This window comes from Drosophila gunungcola, unplaced genomic scaffold (assembly GCF_025200985.1).
Source record: "Drosophila gunungcola strain Sukarami unplaced genomic scaffold, Dgunungcola_SK_2 000086F, whole genome shotgun sequence".
Taxonomy (NCBI): Eukaryota; Metazoa; Arthropoda; class Insecta; order Diptera; family Drosophilidae; genus Drosophila; species Drosophila gunungcola.
The window spans coordinates 71,924-95,525 of NW_026453248.1; the positions used below are offsets into that span (position 1 = coordinate 71,924).

Below are 23,602 nucleotides of genomic sequence, written 5' to 3' on the forward strand. Positions count from 1 at the left end.
TGTCTGGCTTAATTCGCTGAAGCTGGCTTACGAATTATTGAAAAACTTAGCTAGACGAGCAGAGCAAACCAAGTTTCAAAGTTCTCATCAGAAATGAAATCAGTTTTTAACTTGTCGGGACAGCTTAATGTTGGAAGTTTTAAATGTTTTCTACTTGAATAGGTTGAGTTATTGAATTCAATTGCCGTAGTTGAGGTCGATTTTTGGCTTTTCAAATTTTCAAAATATGGACCTACAGAAAAAAATATAATTTCGCAGTGAAATACAAATAAAAGTTGGATGGTTTTTAGCATTTTAATGATGTCATTTTGGTAAAATGCGAGATGAAAATATGAAGTACCAATTATTTCTATCTACACATTGCATATTTCGAAAAAAAAATCCTGGTTACTAACATGCTCTTAAAAGTCCTAGTTTCCACAACTCGTAGGTTATACTTCTCCCTTCAAGTTTTGAATATCGAAATGTTGGCAAAGTTTAAATTGAAAACATATTTCAAAAACAAAGAAAACGCTTTTAATTCGTAACTCGTGAGCTTGGCAGAAAATGCATGAAGCATAAATAAGCAATTTCCTTCCACGGCAAACGCCCAATAGCAAATGGAGGGAGATGAGTTGGAGTGAGTTTTTTTTTTTTGTGGGGAGGGGGTATAGTAAACTATTTGCATACCAAAAGTTGTTGGCAACAAGAGCAAAATCATTTTGCACACGAAATGAACAGCGACAAAGACAGATATGGAGATAGGGCTAGAGTGTGATAGAGAGAAAGGTTGGGCAAACTTCAAACATAAATAATGAAATTTCCCCATGTGTGTCTGCATCTGTATCTGTGTCCACTCGCGCGCGTGTGTGTGTATGTTTGTGTGTATGTGTATGAATGTCTGTAAGCCATAAAGGCTTTTAATTAGTCCAAGGACACCTGAGCACAAATCCTGCCATGCAAATGACAGCACAACAGACTGGAGTCCACTCCAAGATGGCACTGGCAAAAGTGGACAGTCGCTGGGTGGGAAAATGTGAAAGTGGGAAAATGTGAAAGTACCAAATGGAAATGGAAAATGGGTAGAGAGAGGCAGGGTAGACGAGAAATGAGTGGCTGCTGTCTGCGTTGCAACATGTTGCCAGCTTCATGAAATTCATGGCATTTTTCGTAGACAAACTTTGCGCCTTTGTTCGGTCGACCACACCTGAACACAGCATCCACTGCTGCGCGTGTGTGGTTCATAGTTTAAAAGTAATTTACTTATTTGCATTGCCAAATTGCTTTAGCATACAGCATACTTTCCGCTTCGTCCTCTACGCTCTCCGTTCAATTAGCTGGAGTCCCTTTAAGCCGTCTACAAATTAAATATTCAATTCGTGATCAAAGCGAGAGGCCGCCAGACACATCTGACCCTTGACCCGCTAACCCACTGTAATCCCTTCTGCCGCCAAACAAAACAAAAAAGAGAAAAAGAGAAAAACACTCACCACAATCAGCAGCACAAAGTATATCCAATCCCAAAAGCTGTGCGCATCCTGCACGTAATACATTATGTCTGTCCAGCCCTCCAGCGAGATGACCTGCAAATCCAACAAATATTTCACCGTAATTAGCGTACGCTCTCTGCAGAAATATAAATGTAGAAGTATATGCAAAAAATAAAAAAATAATACCAGGTATAAAGTTGAGGCAGATGGCTGGTGTTTTATTGTTCACGCCCCGCCATTGTGGGCCAAAAAGGAACAGTGAAAGAGGAAAAAAGGTTTGTAGGCAGAGCAATTAGGATAGCCTTTTGGCCACGGACCACATTACGTATGCGTAATGTGCGGCCTTAAGCGATGAAACGCGAAAAATTCTGCGTTGGCCACCTGATCAAACTTAAACCTATCAAAAAGTTTCTGCTCTTCAATTTACAATAAGCAACTCATGTTAATAGTTAAATAAATTATAATAAAGTTTTTATATTTTTCAACAAAAATCGTATTTTAATTGCTTAAAAAATGTTAAAGTGGTCTATAAAATTGAAATTTCTGTGTCGAAGGCCAAAAGATAAGAGAATGTTTATAATCATGGATTTACTACGTTTTTTTTTACCAGTATCGTACAAAAATCAAATACGATTTTAATTGATGAATTGCTTAAAGTTAAAGTTAATGTTAAAGTTGTCTATAAAAACCGTAAATAAGTGTTGAATAGATTTTCCCAAGAGATTTTTAATAGTCATGCCAATGTTGTACCTAAGTAAAACCATGCTTAGTTATTAATAGCAAATCGATTGAGCTCAACCAGTTAAATAATAAAACCATTTGTATTTAAAGCCTTTTCACGTGTGGCAAAATTCAGTCGAATTTAACTCCCTGGGGGCATTAAATATAGACCCCCGCTGAAACCACCGCGTATAGGCCGCTATTGGTTTCATAGCTTAATGTGCACTTGATTTGGGCTTAATTACATCATTTGACCTGCATATCAATAGACTGCCTTGCGGTGTGCGCCGTGTAATTGGCATATCAATTAAGGCCGCCCCGGAGGACGAGTGCACTTCAAATGAAGAGGGCTGAGGGCTGAAAGCCATCAGTTTTGGCATCAGTTTCGGCACCACCATCCATATCACTGTCACTATTCCCATCACCATCCCTATTGCTATCCCTATCATCACCATACCATGGCGTCGTTCGGTACGGAATGCAAATTGGTGGCGATTGTTTTGTTAGTTTAGGGAAAGCAGAACTGGGAGTTTTCCTCGGGGCGGAAGTTGACACCGAATTAGCATACAACATTTTGTTGTTTTTATCGCTGCTCCTTCGCTTGTTGCTATTTGTCGAGCAAAGTTACTAACACTAATTGGTTACACATTAAAATATGGTCCTACTATTGTAGATTTTAATTGAATGTCATATAGACTACGTATATTTAAAATTTATGAGAATTAATATTCATAGAATGATTGTATTACATTTGTGGACTGCCCAAATCTATACAAATTGAAAATATACAGAGATAGACTAGTTCATTGAATATAAGATTCTTTTGTAATGAAAGAATATATAAATAAATACAAAAAATAGATAATACCACATAAACTAAAACCTTCTTCTGTAAGCCCTGTTTTAAGTACTATCTGAACCAATTCCTCTTTACACTTAGCTTGAATTGTGTCTCTAATCAGATTTTTATAAAGTTATCATGGCTTGTACCTATTAGGGTTTGATTGTTTCTGATCTACAAGTTGGCATCATTATTGATCCGCGATTCTTTGCCAGTGTAGGGATAGCACTCACCAGGAATATGGCCACCCAGGCCATGCCGATGTTGTCGAACGAAATCGTGCCCTGAAAGGGATTCTCGCCGCTCTGCTTGCAGGTGGTATAGTACTGGTTCCAATTGACGCAGGACGTGTTCGTCGGCTCATTGAAGTCGGACAGCTTGGCCTCCTCTGCGGAGAGCGGATTACGGGATGACCATGAAACGATGAAGCGATGGAACGATGAAAACGATGGGAAGATGGGGCGGAAAGTATATTGTGTGTAATTGTGATTGCTTCGGTGGCTCTGGCTGTCATTAACCGACAGCGAGAGGGCAATTAAAAATGCCATCAAATTTGATTACAACGCAATTTGCACTTCATTTAGCTTTAAAGTTAATGTAATTGACGTTGACTGGGGAATGGGTATGGATATGGGGATAGGGATGGCTATGGAGGGACTTACCATTGCAGACCATCGAACCAACGCGATAGGGCGGAAAGTTCCCACAAAGATGCATCCCCGAATCGTTGGGCGTGGAGCAGATATAGTCCTGATCCTTGGAGAACTCGTAGTACTGCGACAGGCTAGGGGTGCGATGTGTACAGATAATTAGGAGAATTATGGGTTGCGATTGTCAGATTAGATCGGAAGAACATCCAGCACACAAAGAAACAAAGTGTACGAAAGAGAAGTTCACACCAGAGAGAAGGAAATAGAGATTGAGACGTTGAGAGAGAGAGAAAAAAGGAGTGAGGGTGAGAGAGATAAAGAGAGAGCACAAAGAGAACAATTAATAATCGTAATCCGTAATCGTAGTTCCATATAAATAATCTGTATGTTCAATGCGTATAGTAAACATTTACATCGAGATTTACGTAGAGAGATGTGTTTAAAATAAAGCAAGTAAATGATATCGATAAGTCAATTTTGGTTTGTGCTGAGTCTCGCGGTTCATCCGCGAGAACATTCAACTAATTAGAGTGAGATAGCCAATGCCAATTCGAATATACGTGAGGCAAAACAAAAGAGCTAAACAGAACTGAACAGAGTGAGACACGGTTGACCAATGCAAGAGAGAGAGACATATAGGGTGAGTAGGTGATCGTGAGTGAAAGACAGCGATAGCGAGTAGCAAGAGCTAGTAGCGAGAGCAGTTGGCAACAGCTAATAGCAAGAGCGAGAAGTTAATGCGGCTAGCGAGCTAAAAGAGCAAGATGCGAGTAGTTGTTCTTCACATAGAGCGATCTAGCTAGCCACAGAGCGAGAAGCGAGAACACTGAACACAATACAGAAGGACACAACTGTACCGGAAGTTGGACGGTAAGACATAAGCGAGCCACAAAGCGCCAAATTAAAAGCAAGAGCCACAAAAACATAGTGGTACGGTAAGGGATGTAACAAAAAAAAAAGAGGGACCAAAAAAAAGGAAGCGGCAGGTAGCAATGAGGAAGAGGACTACACACTCGTAAAAAAGGAAATGAAAACGCCAAAGCAATTTAAATTAAACGCGCAATGTTGCCACAAAATGGCCGACACGCCGGATACTCGCGACTTCAAAAAATGTCTGCCTCAACCAAGTGTCAACCGTAGAGCGTGTGTTTTTTATTTCATTTTTTGTTTTTTTTTTGAATGTGTGTGTGTTTTCCAGAGTGTTGTCGTATGCGTGTGACAATAAAATGTGTTTAATATGCACGTGCAAGCACGGCAATGACATTTTGGGGACGAGGGGCAAGCGGCATCGCAAGTGAAGTTTGAAATATTCCCCGCTCGCTATTTCTGTTACTTTTTTTTTCTCCCATTTCTTTGCACAGTTCGCAACATTTCGCACGCTCCAATGTATGCTAAACTTTATGGAGTTGTTCATGTACATATGTATGTGTGTGTAATTGTTGTACTTGATTCGCTTGTGTGTGAGTGTGAGTGGGGGAATACCGCGCGGTAGCGAGAGGGGCGAATGAAGCAGGGGCAGCTTTAAATACCTTTGCAATAGAAACTGATGATTTTTCCTGTAAAAAGAGTTCAGCTTACAAGAGATACACATACATAAGCGCACACAGACAGCGTGACAGTGTGTGTGTGCGGGGAAAGTGTGGCTGTGTGCGTTTCTTGTGTGCTGCTCCGAGTGTGTGTGTGTTCCGCTCTACTCTACTAAATACTGAACTGCACTGTGCTCCTCTGTACTGTATTTTGAGTGTGTGTGTGTTTGTGTGGCTGTGAGTTTTTGGAGTGTGTATTTGTGGACCCCAAAATTTTGTTTTACTTGGTGAATAAACAAACAAAAATTAAAAAAAAAAAATAGAACAATATGTCGGGGATGTCGACTACAAGATACCCAGAAACAAACCTTTAAGCTAATTTTCTGAGTATCAGGGTATAAATTCTAGGTTTTATTATAAAGATCACACTATTACAATTTTGAAAAAAAAATTTTAAAATAAGTATGCATAATATATATTTTAATTCACAGATCCCTCATTATGCGGTTAAGGATCCATCAGGTAATGAGCTAATAAGGTATTAGTAAACAAGCAAATAGCAGATTAATTAGAGTGAAATTCGATCAAAACTATCGAATCGACAGACAGCATTAATTTCCGTGGAATTGAATAGAATAGGATAGTATATCCCTGTGGCCAAGTACTTTAACCGGGTGAAAGGAGAAATGGTACACGTTTCTGGCTTGTGTATATGTTGTTGCTAATTGGAATGCTTGTTATTTCGCTTGTTTGTGTGCTTTTGTTGCTTTTCCTTTTGCGAAAATAGGGTTCCCCAAACATGTCATATATATTTGTGTGTAGAACCCCAAACTATGACGAAAACCAAAGCAGAAAACTGAAAAACGAAACTTAAAATTTGGCAAATGCAACACAAACGAAACGGTTTAGACAAGGGGCTAGCTACCCGCTGACCCCGATTCTAAATATATATGTATATGAGCACATAGGCGTGTGTGCGGTTTAGTTAACATTTGAGATCAAGTTCAAGTAGTGCCACATCAAGAACTCTAGACACAAAAAAGAGGGTACATCAAGGGGTTTGGCTAAGCTAAAAACATAAACGGCAGATGGGGCTAAATTAGGTGGCAAATAAAATGTGGTTTCAGACGGGTTAACTAGGGGCTTTTGCTTTTGGTACAGTTGTGTAGGCTGAGAAATGGAGTGAATTCATATAGTGTTTTCGGGCGGGGCAAAAAGGAACAGGATGCTGAGTGGTTGTCTAGTTTATTTTAGTTTAGTTTAGTTTAATTGATATTTAGTATAGCTTGGTATTTCGTATATATATGTATATATATTCATATATCTTCAAATATTACTTATACAAAGAGAAAGAGACAGATAAAGAGTTAGCTGGTTAGACGATAGAAATAAAGCAAATCGTATTTCGTATTATCGTATGGCCAAATATTTGCTAATACAAGTATATAGATATGCACATCTACTAATAGGGTGTGTGGGAGCGTGATGGCTAAATAGAGTACTGTGTTTGTGTGACAGAGAGGGAAATAGGTATTTGGGCAGTGGAGTCTTGTATTCCTTTGTCTGCCCATTTAAAACGTCATGGCCACTGTATTATCCCTTTTTTAACTGTGCATTCACAGCATTCACCACCGACATAAAAAATCAAAAGTTACGCTAAGATATATAAAACTTGGTCCTTCAATATTTATCGCACGGATTACTCGTTTGGAAATAAATCGTAGCATAATTTTAGGCAGCTTTATAAGTGAATTTGATTTTGTGAAGAGCAAGTGGCCATAACGCTTGAGGTAGTTTAGGATAAAACACATTAAGATAACGAGCTTCAGCTAAAGAGGGATTGAAATTGGAGTGAGAGTCCACCGATCAGATGAACCCTGGAAATAGAAAGGAGTTGAAAGATGGGAATAGGTAATAGGGAATTTGCAGGCTTGCGCTAGCGAAGATAGAGATAGTTAGAGATAGTTTTTAGAGATACTTAGAGGCAGTTGTGAAAAGTTACATTGATATCAGTATTTATAGACAGAATCTAGTTGTAGACTAGCTAGTAGACGGCTATTAGAATCTGTTTTTTGTGTTCACTTGGGGGGTCGTCTGTTGGAGTGTTGGACCGTGTAATAGTGTGTGTTCGTGTGGGAGTGTGTCAGTGTGGGGGTTAAGTTAAGGGGGGAATAAATCATTTTATCTTACGAGTTAACACGGACTCGAACTCTGTACACTTCAGGTAGCCTGTAAACAAAAAATTTGTTCCCGGTATGATTTTTGTTTTTGTTTCATATTATCTGCTTTTGTTGGTTTTTGATATTTATTTTGTTTTTTTTTTTTTTAAATAACGTAAAACTTGAAAATAAAAGAGTTAAGTGGATGTCTGATTTTGGATTTTTCATTTGCTTGGCTGCCAATTCGGATAAAGTTTGTTCTCTTTTATTTTGGTTAAATTTTTTTTTGTTTTGTCACAACTAAATACAAATTGAAGAAACGAAAAAGTGAAAAGGAACATATATGCATATATATATATATCTATACTCTGTTTGCCATTCTCACAGGCTTGTCTTTGTTTGTGAGTGTGCGTGTGAGGGTGTAGGTGTGTGTATTGTGTGTGTATGGGTGAGGGTGTATATACAGCATGACTTCGAGGGCTCACAATATCACAGAAAATTTGATTGTATGGTACAATTGCTGCCTGTGCGAATGAAATTTGATCATACAAAAGATCCCAAACACAAAATTGAAAAATTCCAACTCAAAAAGGTAGCTGACCAGAGCAAAAAGCTTTCATAAATGTATCACCAAAAAAAATGTAATGTCTTCAAAACCTGCACTCGAAAAGTCAGTAAATGAAATCAAAAATATTTGAAAACATATGCTCAACTATGCATTTGCCAGTTGCACATAATTATGTAGAATAATTATGGTAAGCAAAAGTCAAAGGCAAAATCAAAATTTATTTTGCAAGCTACATATATAAAGAAACAATTTATATAGCTGTGGATGCGAAAGCAAACAAACCAAGCAAAGAAAACCGAGGAAAACAAAGCCACTGATATATAAAGTTTCTTGAGAATGGCGCTCAGCGTCCTAAAAAATTCCGTTTCCTACTTTAAAGGGCTGCACTGTCTATGTGTGGGTAAGTCCTTCTTTTTGTCTCGGTGTGTGTTTGTGTGTGTGTGTGTGATTGAGGGTGAGAGAGCACGCGTGTCCTTTCTGTTCTGCATGTGACGTTATAAAGCCGCCGAGGCGCAAAGACAGACGCAAACACAATGCCAATGATAAATGATTGTTTTGGCCAAGTTTAAAATCTTTTGTCAGCTGCCAACGATAGAGCACAGTGGCGAAAAAACACTTGAAAATTACTCCATAGGAGCAGTATCTGACAAACGTACTTAAATTTGTTGATTATAAGCCCAAAAAATATAAAATTATTAACAAATGGTAGTCAGGTATGAAAACCAGGTAACGTTCAAATGTATCTACAACAACCCATTAATTGGCTGGAAATTGAAAATTTTAAGCTGACAACTAACAATTTGAACCTCGTTATTGTTTAATTGAAAAGGGATTATAAACTATGATTCAATAAAAAATATTTATTTGTTAATGATTAATAGAAAATTAGACTGTTTAATTTAAGAAATCGCATTTCAAAAACTTAAATAAAATCATCAAGTTTTTAAAAGGTATAAAACTCTGTATATTTAAAAAATGCATTCTTTCTTGAATAAAAATGATTGTATTAGAGATTCCGCTCTATAAAGTTTTGAATAGGTATTGAATCCTGCACATTTTAAAAATTCCTATTTTATTGGATAAAAGTTAAGAGATTCCGCTTTTCTCAGTATGTTTCTGATTCTACTCTACTTGTCTTTGATTATTTATTAATCCAGTAGATAAGCCGATCCTAAAAACCCACTGTGCGGTCTCTTTTCGGCTTCTTCCTGCTGTCACGACCACAAGACGGCTGTTTTTCGGGCGCCACAAGCGGGCCAACCGGCAGGCTCAAGGATCTCGAGGTGGAAGAGCAACGGGGGGCAGAACGGACTTCATCAAATGGACGGTGGTGGTGGTGGGGCTGGCAGCCTTTGGATTTCGTATGCAAATTGGTGGGACACTGATGCAGCGGCTACAGCGGGATCTAAACTGTTTTTTTTTTTTGTCTTTTTTGGCTTTTTTTGTTGTTTTGGTTGAGGCGTTTATGGCGTTGTTTGTGTGGTATATGTGTCTGTTGGCTAAGGCTAAACAAAAAACCAAACGCTAAGCCATGGAACGAACCAAAAAAAAAGCCAACAGCGGGAGGATTGAGAAAGCAGCAGCCAGGCAGTTGTGGAAGACTCGGCTCGATTTTGAGATGGCGCGGAAAAAAACGAAACGTAAAAAAAACACAAAAACCAAAACACTTAAAGCGAACGAAAAACTTCGAATCGGAATACACGAAACGAGAATAATATATATAATGATATATATATATATATGTACAGCATACATATATGCCTAGAAATATGTATATGATAAATGTGCCTAGGTATGTACGATAATGTATGAGACCCGGAGGCGCCGGCAGACAGAGGCCCATATATTTCCCATACAACCAGGTATTTTTTTTTTTTTTTTGTTTGGCTTGAGAGCGTCGGTGGCATCCGACTGGCTACTTACGTGAGGGGATAGACCGTGCCAGTGGGCGTGTCCAAGCTGCAGCGCTGGTGCAGGATACCCTCCCACAGCTGGACTCCGATGATCCCGAAAATGAAGAACACAAAGAAGCAGAGCAGCAGGACATTGCCCAACATGGGTAGAGTGTCCAGCAGGAGCATCACCAGTATTCGCATGCCTTAAGGGGGGTTCACGAGTTTGAAATGAGCGGGGGGTGGAAGAGTGTGGTTTGTATGTTTTCCACTTACTCGGTATTCGATTGATGGCCCGCAGGGGACGCAGCACACGAATCGTTCGGATGGCAGTCAGATTCAGGTTCTCCACATGCATCACATACTCCAGCAGACCCGCCAGCACGATAAAGAAGTCCAGGCGATTCCACGAGTCCGCCAGGTAGGTATTCTTGCCGCACATGCCCATGGCCACCATCTTGATGGTCATCTCGAGGGCAAAGAAAGCAAAGATGATGTCGTCGAAGATCTGGAAAAAGATTTCCGTTTTGGGATTGCTTATGTATTCAAGCTCTTATTGTCTTGCTTTTTGGATCACCTCATCTTGTTGCGGTATTTATTACACAAGTTTTTAGTGATCATACCCTTTATTCCACTTTATAAGAAATTTTTTATTTTATTATATTTGTTTCTGCACCTTGCGTAATCTGACCTAGTTTGTAAAGTACATTTCCTACCGCACCTTAAATCCCATTCGATTAATGGCTCAAACCCAATGAACTAACGAGAGTTGATCAAATTAAAATTAGCAAACCCTCTCTTTTAGGGAGGTGGCAAGGACACATCAGGCCTCACACACATGCACATCGAAATGAGTGTGCTTTGGCGACATCGTCATCGTCATCGTCATCGTCATCATCAGCATTATCATCATCCTCCTCGTAGTCGTCATCTTTTTCTTGTGCCCCGTGCGACGTCTTGTGTCAAGTAATTTGGGTTCTTTAAGGGATGTTGGTGGGGTTGGCTGCGGCGGAAACGGGGGCGGTGGTAACGCCCACTTATGTCACTGACTGCGACTGTGGCTGTCGTTGTCATTTTGACTTTGTGCTGTGTGCCAATTTGGCGATGCCTTCTCTTGCCTTTTCTTGTCTTGTCTGGTCCGTCCTGCTGCCTCCTCATCCTCCTCCAGGTTTACATCCCAAACTCCTTGTCCTTGCGAATATCCTGTCACTGGTCTTGGTCACCAGCTTTTTTCGGGGGTCCTGGCCCCGGATGTCGTGTTACTTTACACTTGGCTGCGCCCGAAAATGTCGCCCGACTTACATATGTATGTATCATTTACAAACATTTTCGCACGTTGAGCTCGGCATTTTCTCTATGCTCTGTAATTGCCCCACTAAAGACCCCCCTAACCAAAAAAAAAAAAAAAACAGAACTCTGCGGTGGTGCCGCCTAATGAGCCGAAGTGCCTCGTTGGGTGTCATCAGTGCGGCAGCCAGGAAGTGAGCCAAAAAATTGCTTAAATAAATGGCATTTAATGTGACACCGATGCTGACAGGCCCACCTGGGGAGCAAGAACATCATCCAGCGAAGGAAGAGAGAGCCCCAACAATGCCAGCAGTCCTGCCGTCCCTTCATTTTTCACATCATTTTTTCTATCAAATTAGCCTTAAGCCCCTGGGTTGGATCCATAATTATGTCAATTATAAATATATATAGCTGAGACAGGGAAGTGTTGAGATGGATTTGTTGTTTTCATGCCAAAGATTATTTAAAAATTTTATCAATATTCAACAATTAGTTTCAATTTTAAACTCAAGAAGTTTATCTTGAAATGCGTTTTAAAATATGTCAAAATATTTATTTTAATTTAGTTTTGTATGCTATGTATCTATTCAACTACCTTTAATACACACTGATGTATAAACTTTATTAGGCTTATTTATTATGCCAGCATATTTTCTTTTATTTAATTTTGTATTTTATTTATCCATTCTATTATTTATCAGTCCTGCCCATTAAATCGACTTTTTGTAAAGAAAAATCATGAATTTGCTGACTAACTGTGATAGAACTATTAACAAGGGTTAGTGTAGAGGTGCTTTGGTGCTTTGATTACTCACCTGAAGGATCTTACAGCGGTTCGTGACACAGGCGTCGTCCACGCAGGGCTGATACATTCCGAGGGTGATGCAGTTGAGCAGGATGACCAGGATGGAGACGCGCTCGAACCATGTGAAGGCCACCAAATGGAGTCGATTCCAAAGCTAAGTTAAGGGACCAAACCAAAGGAAAAGGCAATACCAAAAACAAAAAAACAAAAACAAAAACAAAAACAAGGGGCAAAGTCGTACTTTATGGTCGTTGCCCACTTTTGTGCGCTGATTGAAGGCGAAACAAGTCGAGCGAAAGAAGCGGGCGGGCGGCGGTCGGTTGCAAGGGGGCGTGGTGGATAACAACTTGCAGTTGCCTCTAATGCGCACTCAAGTGCTTGTCAACTTGGCTGCCAACCACCCACATTTACCACCCATCATCCTACATCCTACATCCCCGCCACGACCCCCTCCTGCGGTCTCGTTTGGTATGCTCTCGGTTTTGGTTTTTGGGGTTGGAGGCTTGGGGCTCTTGGCTTGTGGATTCCCAGCCTCCAGCTCACCAGCTCTGCAGCTATACAGCTCTACGGCAGTACAGCACTACTGCTATACAGCTCTCTAGCCAGCCAAATGCAGCAAATTGATGACAGTTGGCAGTCAGCTCATAACACTCGATCTAAATGCGTTCGTTTGGCCAAACAAGGACATGCAGGACCGCATCTGAATGCAACATTGTAAAGTTCTAGTTTTATACATTTCATGTTGGAACGCAAACTTAAAGTTTATCACTCATACGCAATGTGGCCTCTACTTAAGCAGTTGAGAAATGCAAATTCAACCCGGGATAATACAGAGCCAAGACAAAGGATCTTAAAGTTTATTACTCATACGCAGTGTGGCTTATCTCACAATGTTGAAGCATAACTTAACTTTGGAGAATTTGTAGAGAAAACAATTTAGATTTTAACGGAGCCACAATATGGCAAGTTGAAAAGCCGTAAGGCAAACAAGAAGTATGTGCAAAGCGTTTACGCAATTTAATCGCTCATACGCAGTGTTGTCTGCGATTGCATGGACTTTAAAGGTATGACACGTATATGCAGTATTGTCTTATTCTACTGGATACGGAAAACTTTTCAAGACTTTTTTGGGGTTCAAGACTAACAATAATTATTGCCTAAGGTACAACATTTTTTGAGAGCATAAAGACAAAAAAAAAGGAAGAGAAAAATCTTGTACCAAAACTTATACACCTTGAGGCTTAAGGAATGTACGATTTCAAGGAATGGCTTTTGGCAGTCCAACGCTTTTTTGGCTTGGGTCTAACATCAAATGGGACTTAATCGACTTCTCCACTGGCTCTAGATTTTTCTCACCCAGTCCGTACTGCCAACGCGATCCACTCGTCCTTTTCGCCACTTGTCGCCTAAAAGCCTCGCTGCTGCACTTTTCTTTTTTTTGTTTTGCGCCTGAGGCCCAAAAACCAAAGGGAAAAAAAACTGGAAAACACAAACACTCGCACAAGGCCAACTTGGCAAGTTGGCAAAGGGGGAATTTCGAGCTGGCTTAATGCACGGCCAAATGAGCGCCAAGGACTCATTCTTTCCACGGAGCAATTAAGAATCGAGAACACACGCGCAAAATGGCAAAAATGTTTACGCTATTAACGCACAATTAAAGATAAAACGTGGCGCACAATGGTCTGGCCAGAAAAACACAAAATATCCCCCCGGATGGTAGTGGTGAACGGACGAAGGGACGAGGGGACGAGGGAACGAAAAGCTGCCACAAAAAAGGGCAATTCATTAGGAGGCGAAAGGAGATTGGAGCATATGTATGCAGGTTGAGGGTCAGAGAATCGGGTCACTTTTGGATTCAGTTCAGTTCAGTTCAGTTTGGTTCGGTTCCGTTGGGTCCGCGCGGCCGTGTCATAAAAACAAATGTGAACAAGCCGCCGCCAGACGGCACAAAAGGGGCGGCTCCAAAAGTGGGCGGTGGGCGGTGGGCGGTGGACCACGCCCACTCTCCCGCCTGGATAAATAATGCAGCAGCACAAATATGCGACAGCAGTGCCAGCAAAATCGACCCTGGCGCATTCATTTCATTCAGATGCCTCCAAAGAGGCAGGTGTATAGGGATGCCAAAAATATATCACGATATATAAATATTATATTAAGTTGATTTTTTTTGTCACACATTTTACTTTTTTACTTCTTTTGAAGCATAAAGCTTTGCTGCAAAAATTTAAGAAACAATTTTCAAAGGTGTATATCGATAACTTATCAATGCTTCTATCTAATAAATCGTTGTTTTACTTTATTTTTTTCTTCTAAAACTTATATTTTTAGTTAGCTGTCTTTAAAAAAAACGTAGTTGAGAGAACTAACCTCAGTATTAATTTATAATATTTTGAGCCCAAGTTTCCTAAATCAAAACAAACTATATTTATTTCGATATATAATATCGGTCGTTCTCCGACTTTCCCAAATTCATCCCTATTCAGGTACAAATGGGAGGTAAGGTCGGGACTTTGGGTTTGCGCGCATTATTTTTGATTTGGCAAAAGCGATGGCCCCCAAACCAACAGTAAACAAATTAAGTCGAGCGTAAAGTCGGCCAGCGGAAAGGGGGCGGTGCCATTAAAGGGGCGTGACGATTGGGGGGTCCGGGCTGGGCGTTACGGGAAAATGGCGAATGGGGACGCATGCAAGCGTGCAGAAATCGCAACAAATTAAAAGAGCCGCAAACAAAAGCGAGAGCCCCAAAAGCAAAAGCCGAATAAGATGACTGAACATGCCAAATTGGGGGCGGGGCTGCAAGAGAATGCTGAATGGCAAATAACGAATAACGAAAGCATGAATGAGAATGAGAATGGGAATGAGGCAAACGAAACATGAAAAACAAACATTTAAAAAAGAAAATGCCAAAAAGTAAAAGTGAAAATCTTCAGATTAATTGGTTTTGACAAGGAGCAAGTTTTCTCAATGGAAGCGATCAATTTAATTGGTTATATGACAACGGAAGGCTATTGAAAGTATCGACGCCTCATCTGCATGTTGATATTCATGTAAAACGAAAAAGTTTCAAGGTTTATTTGGAATCTTGAAGATACTTTGCTAAAAGTTATTTATTTCGTTGAATAAATATCCTAATTTTGACACGATTTCAGAAAGCATGGTCACACAATTTTAAGGTCACATCTCAAAAATGCAACAAAGTAAGTTGTGATTATTTGATTGTCTCCTTTTTGAGGATTAACCGGCGGCGGAAATTAACAATTCCCACTGAAGAACATGGCAACCTGTTGTCCGTTTATCAAACGAGTCCTTACTCCTCGTTTTTTTTTTTTTTTGGCAGGACGAGAGGCGCTTGTGTAATGAATACAATGCACGTACTCAATGGCGGTCAGCGAGGCTAATGGCCAAGGGCCAGGAGGGATGGGTATCTACACCACACCACCCGCCCCCACATTTAGCTGTTTGTCATAATTAGTTATGGGCGTGGCAATGGTTTCATTTTATCCAAGGAGCGAGTCCAGCCCTTCCACTCACACCCCATGCTAATGATGCCTGCGTGTCCGAATAGCCGTGAATGTGTGGCTCTAATGGCGACCGCACAAGGATGCAGCCAGCTGGTGATGGCGATGCTTCCTCTGCTAGTAACCTTGTGATCCCCAAAAAACCCGACACTCGACTTGCCACTCTTGAGCTGCATATGTTGCACGTGCCACCGCGCACATTTCACGCTAAAAGCGCCGTAAAATGAAGGAGACAACTTTCCACGGAACTGCCCGAAAATACGTCGTCTTTATATGAGAGATGTGATAAAAGTCGCATTGCTAATTTGGGTTGAAAAGTTGCAAAGACGAGTGGATGCCGCAAAATGCGAATGTCAATTTACACAAAGAAAAAAAATATCTTAAGAATTGGTATTAATGATTATGTTATCCATGAAGTTTCACCCACAAGTTTAATCTACCCAATAATAAAATAATTAGTGTCACCATGTCTGCCAAATGGTTAAAGTGAAGTAATGTGGCCATGAAATACCCAATCTGTTAAAAATAAGTTCATTTTGCTAACAACTAATCTAGAGTTTATCTCTCTTGCCTTAAGTCAAGCTTATACCGTATAACTTCCGACTTGATATTGATGGGACTAAGGCTCTAGTCTGATTAGTTTTCTCTGTGTGCCGTTTGGTTACGCTTTTCGGGGTGACTCACTCCATAGAAGACTATCGATGGGGTAAAAACAGGAAAGGAGCGTATGCCATCCGATATTGATACGCAAGGCCAGCTGGCGACACTACGGCGGCTTTAACTTTTTGGCAAATGGCACCGCTGACCTCAGCTGCAGCCAAAGGCACGTCTGGGTCACCAAAGACATGGGCGAGACGAGCGTCGCCAGCGGAAGTGGCAGCGGAAACGGAAGTGGAAGTGGCAGTGGAATCGAAGGAAGTGGCGTTAGCGCAAGGAAGCTTAACTTAAATTAGTTTAGCCAAAGCTAAGTTTTGATTGCTTCTCGTCGACCGATCGAAATGCAAGCAGGACAAAGTTGCACCGCAACTGAGCCACAAAATCACTTTTGGCTTACAGCTCAACTCAACCGCACCCTCGATATAATAATTGTCGCTGGGGGAGGCATCGCAACGTAAACTTTGACAATAAAATCCATAGAATGTCAGCAAGATATAGAAACAATACAATGGAGGGAGGGCAGCGGAAAAAATGTCGATGGCGCTCGATGGCTGGAAAGCGCGAACAATGGGGGAAATCAAAATTTATGGCTAACAATTAAGTGGCAAGTATCGGGAGAGCGATTACGTACTTGCGGCGGAAAGAAAGCGATTGTGGGCTGTGGCATATCAAGTGGGTAATCGCAGACATCAGCGCGGCTTTCGGGCTAAAAATAAAATCACTCCACACCAACGACATTCACGGGAATGACACCGGAGAACCGGGACTTGACGTTCTAAACTCAATTATCATAATTTACTCAGCCCAACGAACGAACCACGGGCATAAATAAATATCAACGTCAGTCAATTTTAATTTCGCTCCAAGTGAAATGTGAAGTGTGCGACGCCAAGTATGCAAAGCGATTTTTCATGCACATGTGGCACTTTGAGAAGACGGAGAAAATGGAAAAGGAGAAACAGAAGTAGCAGAAGGAGGAGCAGAAGAAGAAGCACTCTCGGAAAAACAACATTGAATCGCCGGGGTTGTCATCTTCATCCGTGTATCCCATATCCCATATCCAACATCCCACATCCCACTGATTGGCGCACATTATCCCCCAGAAAATGGATGGGGATGCGGCAAATATGAAAACAAGTCGGTAACGGAAGGATCCGGCAACTGGGACTGGGGGACATACATCCACATCCACTGGTTCCGTCTCCCAATGATGATGCCCATTCAGATATTTATTATTTATGTCCAGCGAACTCGCACACACACACGCAGTACCTTTTGCAACTGCTGACACTGTGGCATGAATATTGCAACAGGCAGCTACAAAAAAACACAAGAACACATCGAACATGGGATGCCCACTTTTCAGAGAAGACTAAACATAAGCTTAAAATATTTTGTTTAGCTAACATTTGTTTAGCTTAAAAAGCTCAAATGTTGTTTAAGCACAATATTTTATAATAGTTATAAAATTAAAAAAGTCTAGACTTTTGCATTATGATCTAAAAATTTTCAACAAAAAAAAATTTGATTAATAAAAAAAAGAAATTACAAAAATATGTTATTAAAAAAAATTTAAGTACCAAAAAAATTGTTCAACCAAACAAAAAATCATATACACAGTTTAAAAAATTGGGCATCCTTTAGAATAATTTCACACCATTGAAATATGTTCAACCTGTACCGAATCGTTTGTCCTTAGACCCATTAAACAAAAAAAAAAAACTACAGCAAAAAGTGGAGAAAAATCAATAGGCTCACAACGCACATCCTGTGAAATGTGTGACAAGGACACTCCAGCATACACCCAGGGGTAAATTGGCAGCGAAGGACAATGGCAATTAGGGCCCACCACACTCCTTCTTTCTCACTCTCACTCTCCCTCACCCTCATCCTCACCCGCTCTCTCACTATCTCTCTCTGTTTTTGTGTTTGTGCAAAGGATATGGATTGGTGATGAGCATCAGGCACCAGTTGCGTGGCCGGGTGTACTGCGTCAGTGCCTTCATGGAGATCTCGGGGAATCCCGGATAGGGAAGATTCGGTTCGCCGGACGAACTGGACGAACTGGAGGACGAGGTGTGCGAGGAGTCGCCATCGTCGGAGCTGCAGCTGCCGTTGCAACTGGAGGCGGTCGAGGAGCTGACCGCTCCGCCGCCCCTCGACCTTCCGGCGGCGGCATTGGCAGCATCGCTCATCGAGGAGGCTCCACTGTGCCGACGTCCCGTTCGCCGACGAGGCTCCTGCCGCTCTCGACGATCCTGGCGATCCTGTCGATCATGGCGATCATGGCGATCATGATGATCCTGTCGATCATGGCGTTCAGAGCGATCCTGACGATCATGGCGATCCTTTCCCTGATAACGCCGCCTGCTACTGCCATCTCTTTCCGAGCCCGAGGCATTCGATGTTTGGCGATGCGATGACCTTTGACCGTTGCTGTTCCCCGCTATTGTCGCTGGATTCGCTGAAGACTTGGCATTGGCATTGGCATTGGCACTGGAGGAACTGGTTTTCCGCAACCTTTGGCTACCCCGCCGATGGCCAGTCGCTGAAGCACCGGAAACGGATACATTGCTGCCAACACCGCCACCGCCACCGCCACTGCCCCCATCGACGATCACCGTCATGGGCGGCTCTTCGTTGGAATGCATTTGACTTAATCTGTTGGTGTTGCTGCTGATGTTGCTGCTAATGTTGCCGGTGTTGCTGGTGCTGCTATTGCCAATGTTGCTGGTGTTGCTGTTGCAGCCTTCTGTTGCTGCTGCCACGCGACGTCGCTGGCCATTCCTAGCTGCTGATGTTGCTGCTGCTGCTGCCGCTGATGTTGCTGCTACTGATGTTGCTGATTGAGTTGCTGTTGCCGCTGCTGCCGCTGGCTGTGGCAGCATTTTCCGGGTGGCCAACTAAGCAAACTCTGGTCATTCCATCTTCCTGCCGATTGCTGAAAATGAAAATGGTGGAGAGCAGACGATTAGTACAGTCATTAAAATCAAATATAAAATTATAACAGCAAGGTCAGCTTACACCGAAAACATTATCTTTGGTACTACCGTCAAATTAAAATTAAACATTTAAAATGTGTATCAGCTTTTACCAAAGAAATTTTTACCTTCTTTTCTTCAAAACTAAAATTTATTTTACTTTTTAACTTAATTCAAAAGTCAGTAAAGATTCTCAAAAAAATATAATATTGCTTGTGAAATTAACGAACAAAAATGTAGCTTAAATCACTTAAATCGGAACCTATCCTACAAAGCATTAAAATCACTTAAATTTAATCTTTGAGCCTAAAACCTAATCAGCTATATCTGCACTAATCTCTCTATAAATATAATTGGAAATATTAACAATGGATTAAATGCATTAAAATATATTTAAGCATCGAGTACTAATACGATTTGCTGTCTTTAATGAGCTCATTTGAACTCCATTTTGGTGCCGACAATTTTGTTCTTGTGTACGTGCAAAGATTCGGGAATTGATTTTTAATGCGATACTTGGCGTCACTAACCCACCCTTAAAAACTCAACCCCCAGCCACCGAACCACTCAACCACTCAACCTCTCACCCACATAACGAAGCCAAAAACATAATTTATACGCACGTGCGTTGTTTTTTGTGTGTGAGTGTTTGTGTGTGTGTGGAGTACGTTAAAATAATGAGAAACACATTTTGTGCGTATAGACAAGAAACGTAGCATACATTTTGGGGGAGACCCTTGTGCGTAGGTGTGCGTTCAATCATTAATTACGGCTCGTGTGCGCCTGTGTGTGTGTGAGTGTTGCTTGGGGTGAGCACCTCCAAACACATTAACGTGCCAAAAAGTGCTTCGTTGTGGTTTTCCCCTCCAAACACAGAAACTTGCAATTGTGTGAAAATTGGTTCATTGACAGACTGCCAAAGAAATACCACAAAGGGAATACACAGACGACTCCTTTCAAAAGCTATTGAGATGTTTGTACGGATCTATGGAATCGATTGGGCATACACTAAACACACTGCATTATTAAGCTTATCAAACAATTTATCAGCACGCAGATAAACTAGAAACAAACATCATCGGTTCGTCTGGCTGACATTTTAAGTAAACGCATTTGATTAATGTCTTGCGAGTGTGTATTAAACTTAAATGTTGTTAGTTTTTATGACATAATTTTATCAGAAAAAAAAATGTATTAAAATGTTTATTATAACAGCTATTTTATTAAAAAAATGTATAAAGCTTAAAAACAATATGGCCTTAACAGGAAATAAAGATTAATATGGTGTTATTTTGATATTTGTTAAAATATTTTTGTTTTGCTCTTAAAGAAGTTTACAATTGAAGTTTTTCTTTCAGCTTTAAGCTTTAAAAGATGTCTAAATTTATACATAAAATTCGCAGCAAATTCAGTAAAGTATACTAGGGTTTCAATTGGAAATCCCTTGAAAAGTTTTCAAATTCAATAAGTTCATTGTGAATCATTGTGAATACCTAATGTTATAATTCCGACTTCATGTCTATCTATAGAGCCCATCAATCTTCACTTTGTCAGTTCGATTATTTATGACTTGGCTGGACACGTGTACAGCTGTTGTTGTTATTGTTATGGTTATTTGTAGGTGGACCTTAAGACTAGAAATCAAAATAATTAATCGTTGGCTGGCGCCGCCATTTGTTTATCAGCCGGAAACGGAAGTCAGCGCCAAAGGACAAACAATAGCGAACACACACTCACACACGCATTCACGCACACGCACACGCACGTGACAATACAAAAGTTAGCATATTATTTGGAAAATGTTAAGCAGGCTTAAGAAGACAGGAATATATACAATACTTGTGTATACACAAGGACAACTATTGTAGGGAACGCAAAATGTAAGCGCCTTGTACAAAAGCACATGGCACCCATGTAAACTCATGTGTGACTGTTTTGCTCATGTGTTAGTGTCCGTTTGTGTGCCCTACACAGATATACATAATTAAACACAAACAGCGCGGCGGGAAAGGCAACTTTGGTGTTGATATTAGTCAAAGGGGGAGTAAAAATACAAACACAGCAGACAACCAAACAACTCACATCACACAGCATACAACAAACAACGGGATCAATGTGACATTCAAACATGCCAGATATTAACGCGATAAAAGTTTGAAATGGGTCAACAGAGCGCAACATGAATTTATGTTGTAAGTGGACTCAAATTGTAGATATATATCGTCATAAACGGATTTGCCAGCCATTGTACTTTATTGTGTCGACAACGAATTGCAAAGGGTTTTGAAAAGTATTCAAAGGGCCAAAGTAATTTGTCAAATAATATAATTGGCAACCTGCAAATTGGCAAATATCATAGCAATATGCAAGAAATTTAGCTCCAAAACTAATATTTTAGTGAGTTTTTACATCCAAAAAGGCGTGTTAAATTAAGTTGGTTTTTATAAAAGTAAAAATAGTTACAAAACAGTTTTTTTTCTGTTAAATTCTGTATAATTTTCAAAACAAATAAACACAAGCAAATAGAATTCCAATTCCCCTGTGCATTGTGTTGCTTTGTGCGTTTTTTTCACTTAACTCCAACCAATTTGTTATTTACCCATAGTTGTGTGTTAGTTTCGCCCCCTTTTTTTCGCTGGAGGGTTAATGTAAACAACAGCCAGGACAACTCACTCTTCAAACTGTCGGTGCCATGAAAATATGCAAATAAATTGTCGCTTATGTGGCAAGATATTTACACAGTTCTCCACATGCCCCGCATTTTTTTTTTGCGGCTGTCGGAGAATCTGCGGATATATAATTCACTTTTAAATGCAAAATCAAGCCGCTGTCATTGATAGCTGTCTCTGGAGGAGAAGGCAAAAAAAAACGGCAAGGGGAAAAGGGAAATGAAGGTGGTGGCACGAAATAAGCATACGCAGTGTGGTACACACGTTGGCAAATAAATCAGAGGCAGCGCGCCTCGATGTCGCCCAATGGAATGGAGATCCTTTTTTCAGTTTCATTTTTTTTTTTGAGCTCATAGGGGTCGTCCTTCCTCGAGCCGAAGATTTATGCTCACCGCCTGCTTTATGAGGCAGCGCCTGTCAGGGAAAGTCGTCGACATTAGCATAAAACTGGGGCCAAACAAAAAAAAATAAAAAAATAAAACAAAAAAATGTTTGCCACTTTGGCGGGGAGTGGGCACTTTTGCGAAGAACACAACTTAACTTTCAGTTATCTATCAATGCTCATTCCGATTGCCATTCCATTAGGCAATGGTCAGAAGGGCTTTCCCTCGGCTCTTTTCTTTTCCCTGATTTTTCCCGATTTTCCCCAAATGCCGGCCACTGCTGTATTTAACATTAATATTTATGATTGCTCATCTGTATATAAATCGATGCTCAGTCTCGCTTTCCCTTTTGCTGCTTTCATTGCTTGCTTATTGCGCTGATTTTATTATTATTTTTATTTGGCTTGACTGGCATAAAAAGCAGTCGAAGAAGAAAACTCATTTTCTGTTCAGCAGCTGCCAAAAACACAGAGCAAGCAGACAGATATATATATATATAGCTCAAGTTTTTCTGTTTCCATTTGATTTTCCAATTCGAGTGGGCCCGCTTTTCACCGCTTTTCTTACTTTTCTTGCTTTTCAGCTTCATTGAGCGCATTTGTGATGCTCTCGCTTCTCGTCTCGTTTTTTATTTTGTTTTGATTGCCTGGGCCAGGGATTTGAGCTTTACTTTCCTTTACTTTCATTCTTTTCATTCACAGCCACAACACGTTGCTTATTGTTGCTTTAAATACGGAGACATAAAATTCATATTTTTATGCGACACTTTTTATTGGTCATGAATGGCAGCCGCCACTGAGCCGGAGTCGGCATAATCCTGAAACCTGTAAACCCCGAATCCCGAATCCGGAATCCACCTGGCGCAGTCAGTTGAGCATAGCCGTAAATTTGCCAGTAAAGCATCCAAAGTATCTTTTCAGCTTCCTCTATACTACATATATACGAATTACACATATCCCCTTTTCCCCATTTGGCAGTTCGATAAATTCCGTACTTTTTATTTGCAACTTTTACGTAATACGGTTAATGGAATCTGTTGATGTCAGTGTGTGTGTGTGTGTGTGTGTGTATGCCTGTACCTTATTCATTATTCGATAAATATTCGACATGTGAGCGAAATGCACGTCTTGAGTTTCAATTGGGGGCTGAGGGACACGCAACTCAATTTGGTAATGGAAGACATAATCGATGAAATCGATTTATGGCCGAGTCTATCGAGTTTGGCACATGCCTATGAGTAAGCCGATCAATTAATCGATTATTTCGATTGTTCACATATTTAAGTCGGTGTCATCAATTTTTAAGCTGATTATATCTTTAATTTATTAATATCTTGTTTAAATTATAATAATATGATTAACAATTTAACACATAAAAACCTAGTACGACTAGTACGACATAAAAACTAGTAAGTTAAACTTTTTTTTTTGTAACTCATTGGCAAACCATTTAAAAATGTATTTTTATTGATACTTAA

The 23,602-nt window shown here is 40.4% G+C and overlaps 1 protein-coding gene across 1 annotated transcript in view; it reads right to left on the reverse strand.

Moving 5' to 3' along the window:
• The window catches only part of LOC128264945 (uncharacterized), an 88,669-nt gene that overhangs the window by 23,926 nt on the left and 41,141 nt on the right, over positions 1 to 23,602 (reverse strand). The window contains exons 4-11 of the mRNA XM_053000672.1: positions 18,035 to 19,033; positions 11,928 to 12,037; positions 10,102 to 10,333; positions 9,857 to 10,031; positions 7,397 to 7,435; positions 3,693 to 3,814; positions 3,264 to 3,418; positions 1,470 to 1,562 (exon numbers count right to left, since the gene is read on the reverse strand). Of these exons, the coding sequence (XP_052856632.1) occupies positions 1,470 to 1,562; positions 3,264 to 3,418; positions 3,693 to 3,814; positions 7,397 to 7,435; positions 9,857 to 10,031; positions 10,102 to 10,333; positions 11,928 to 12,037; positions 18,035 to 18,980 (1,872 nt within the window). The 5' untranslated portion in view covers positions 18,981 to 19,033. The remainder of the gene's footprint in view (positions 1 to 1,469; positions 1,563 to 3,263; positions 3,419 to 3,692; positions 3,815 to 7,396; positions 7,436 to 9,856; positions 10,032 to 10,101; positions 10,334 to 11,927; positions 12,038 to 18,034; positions 19,034 to 23,602) is intronic.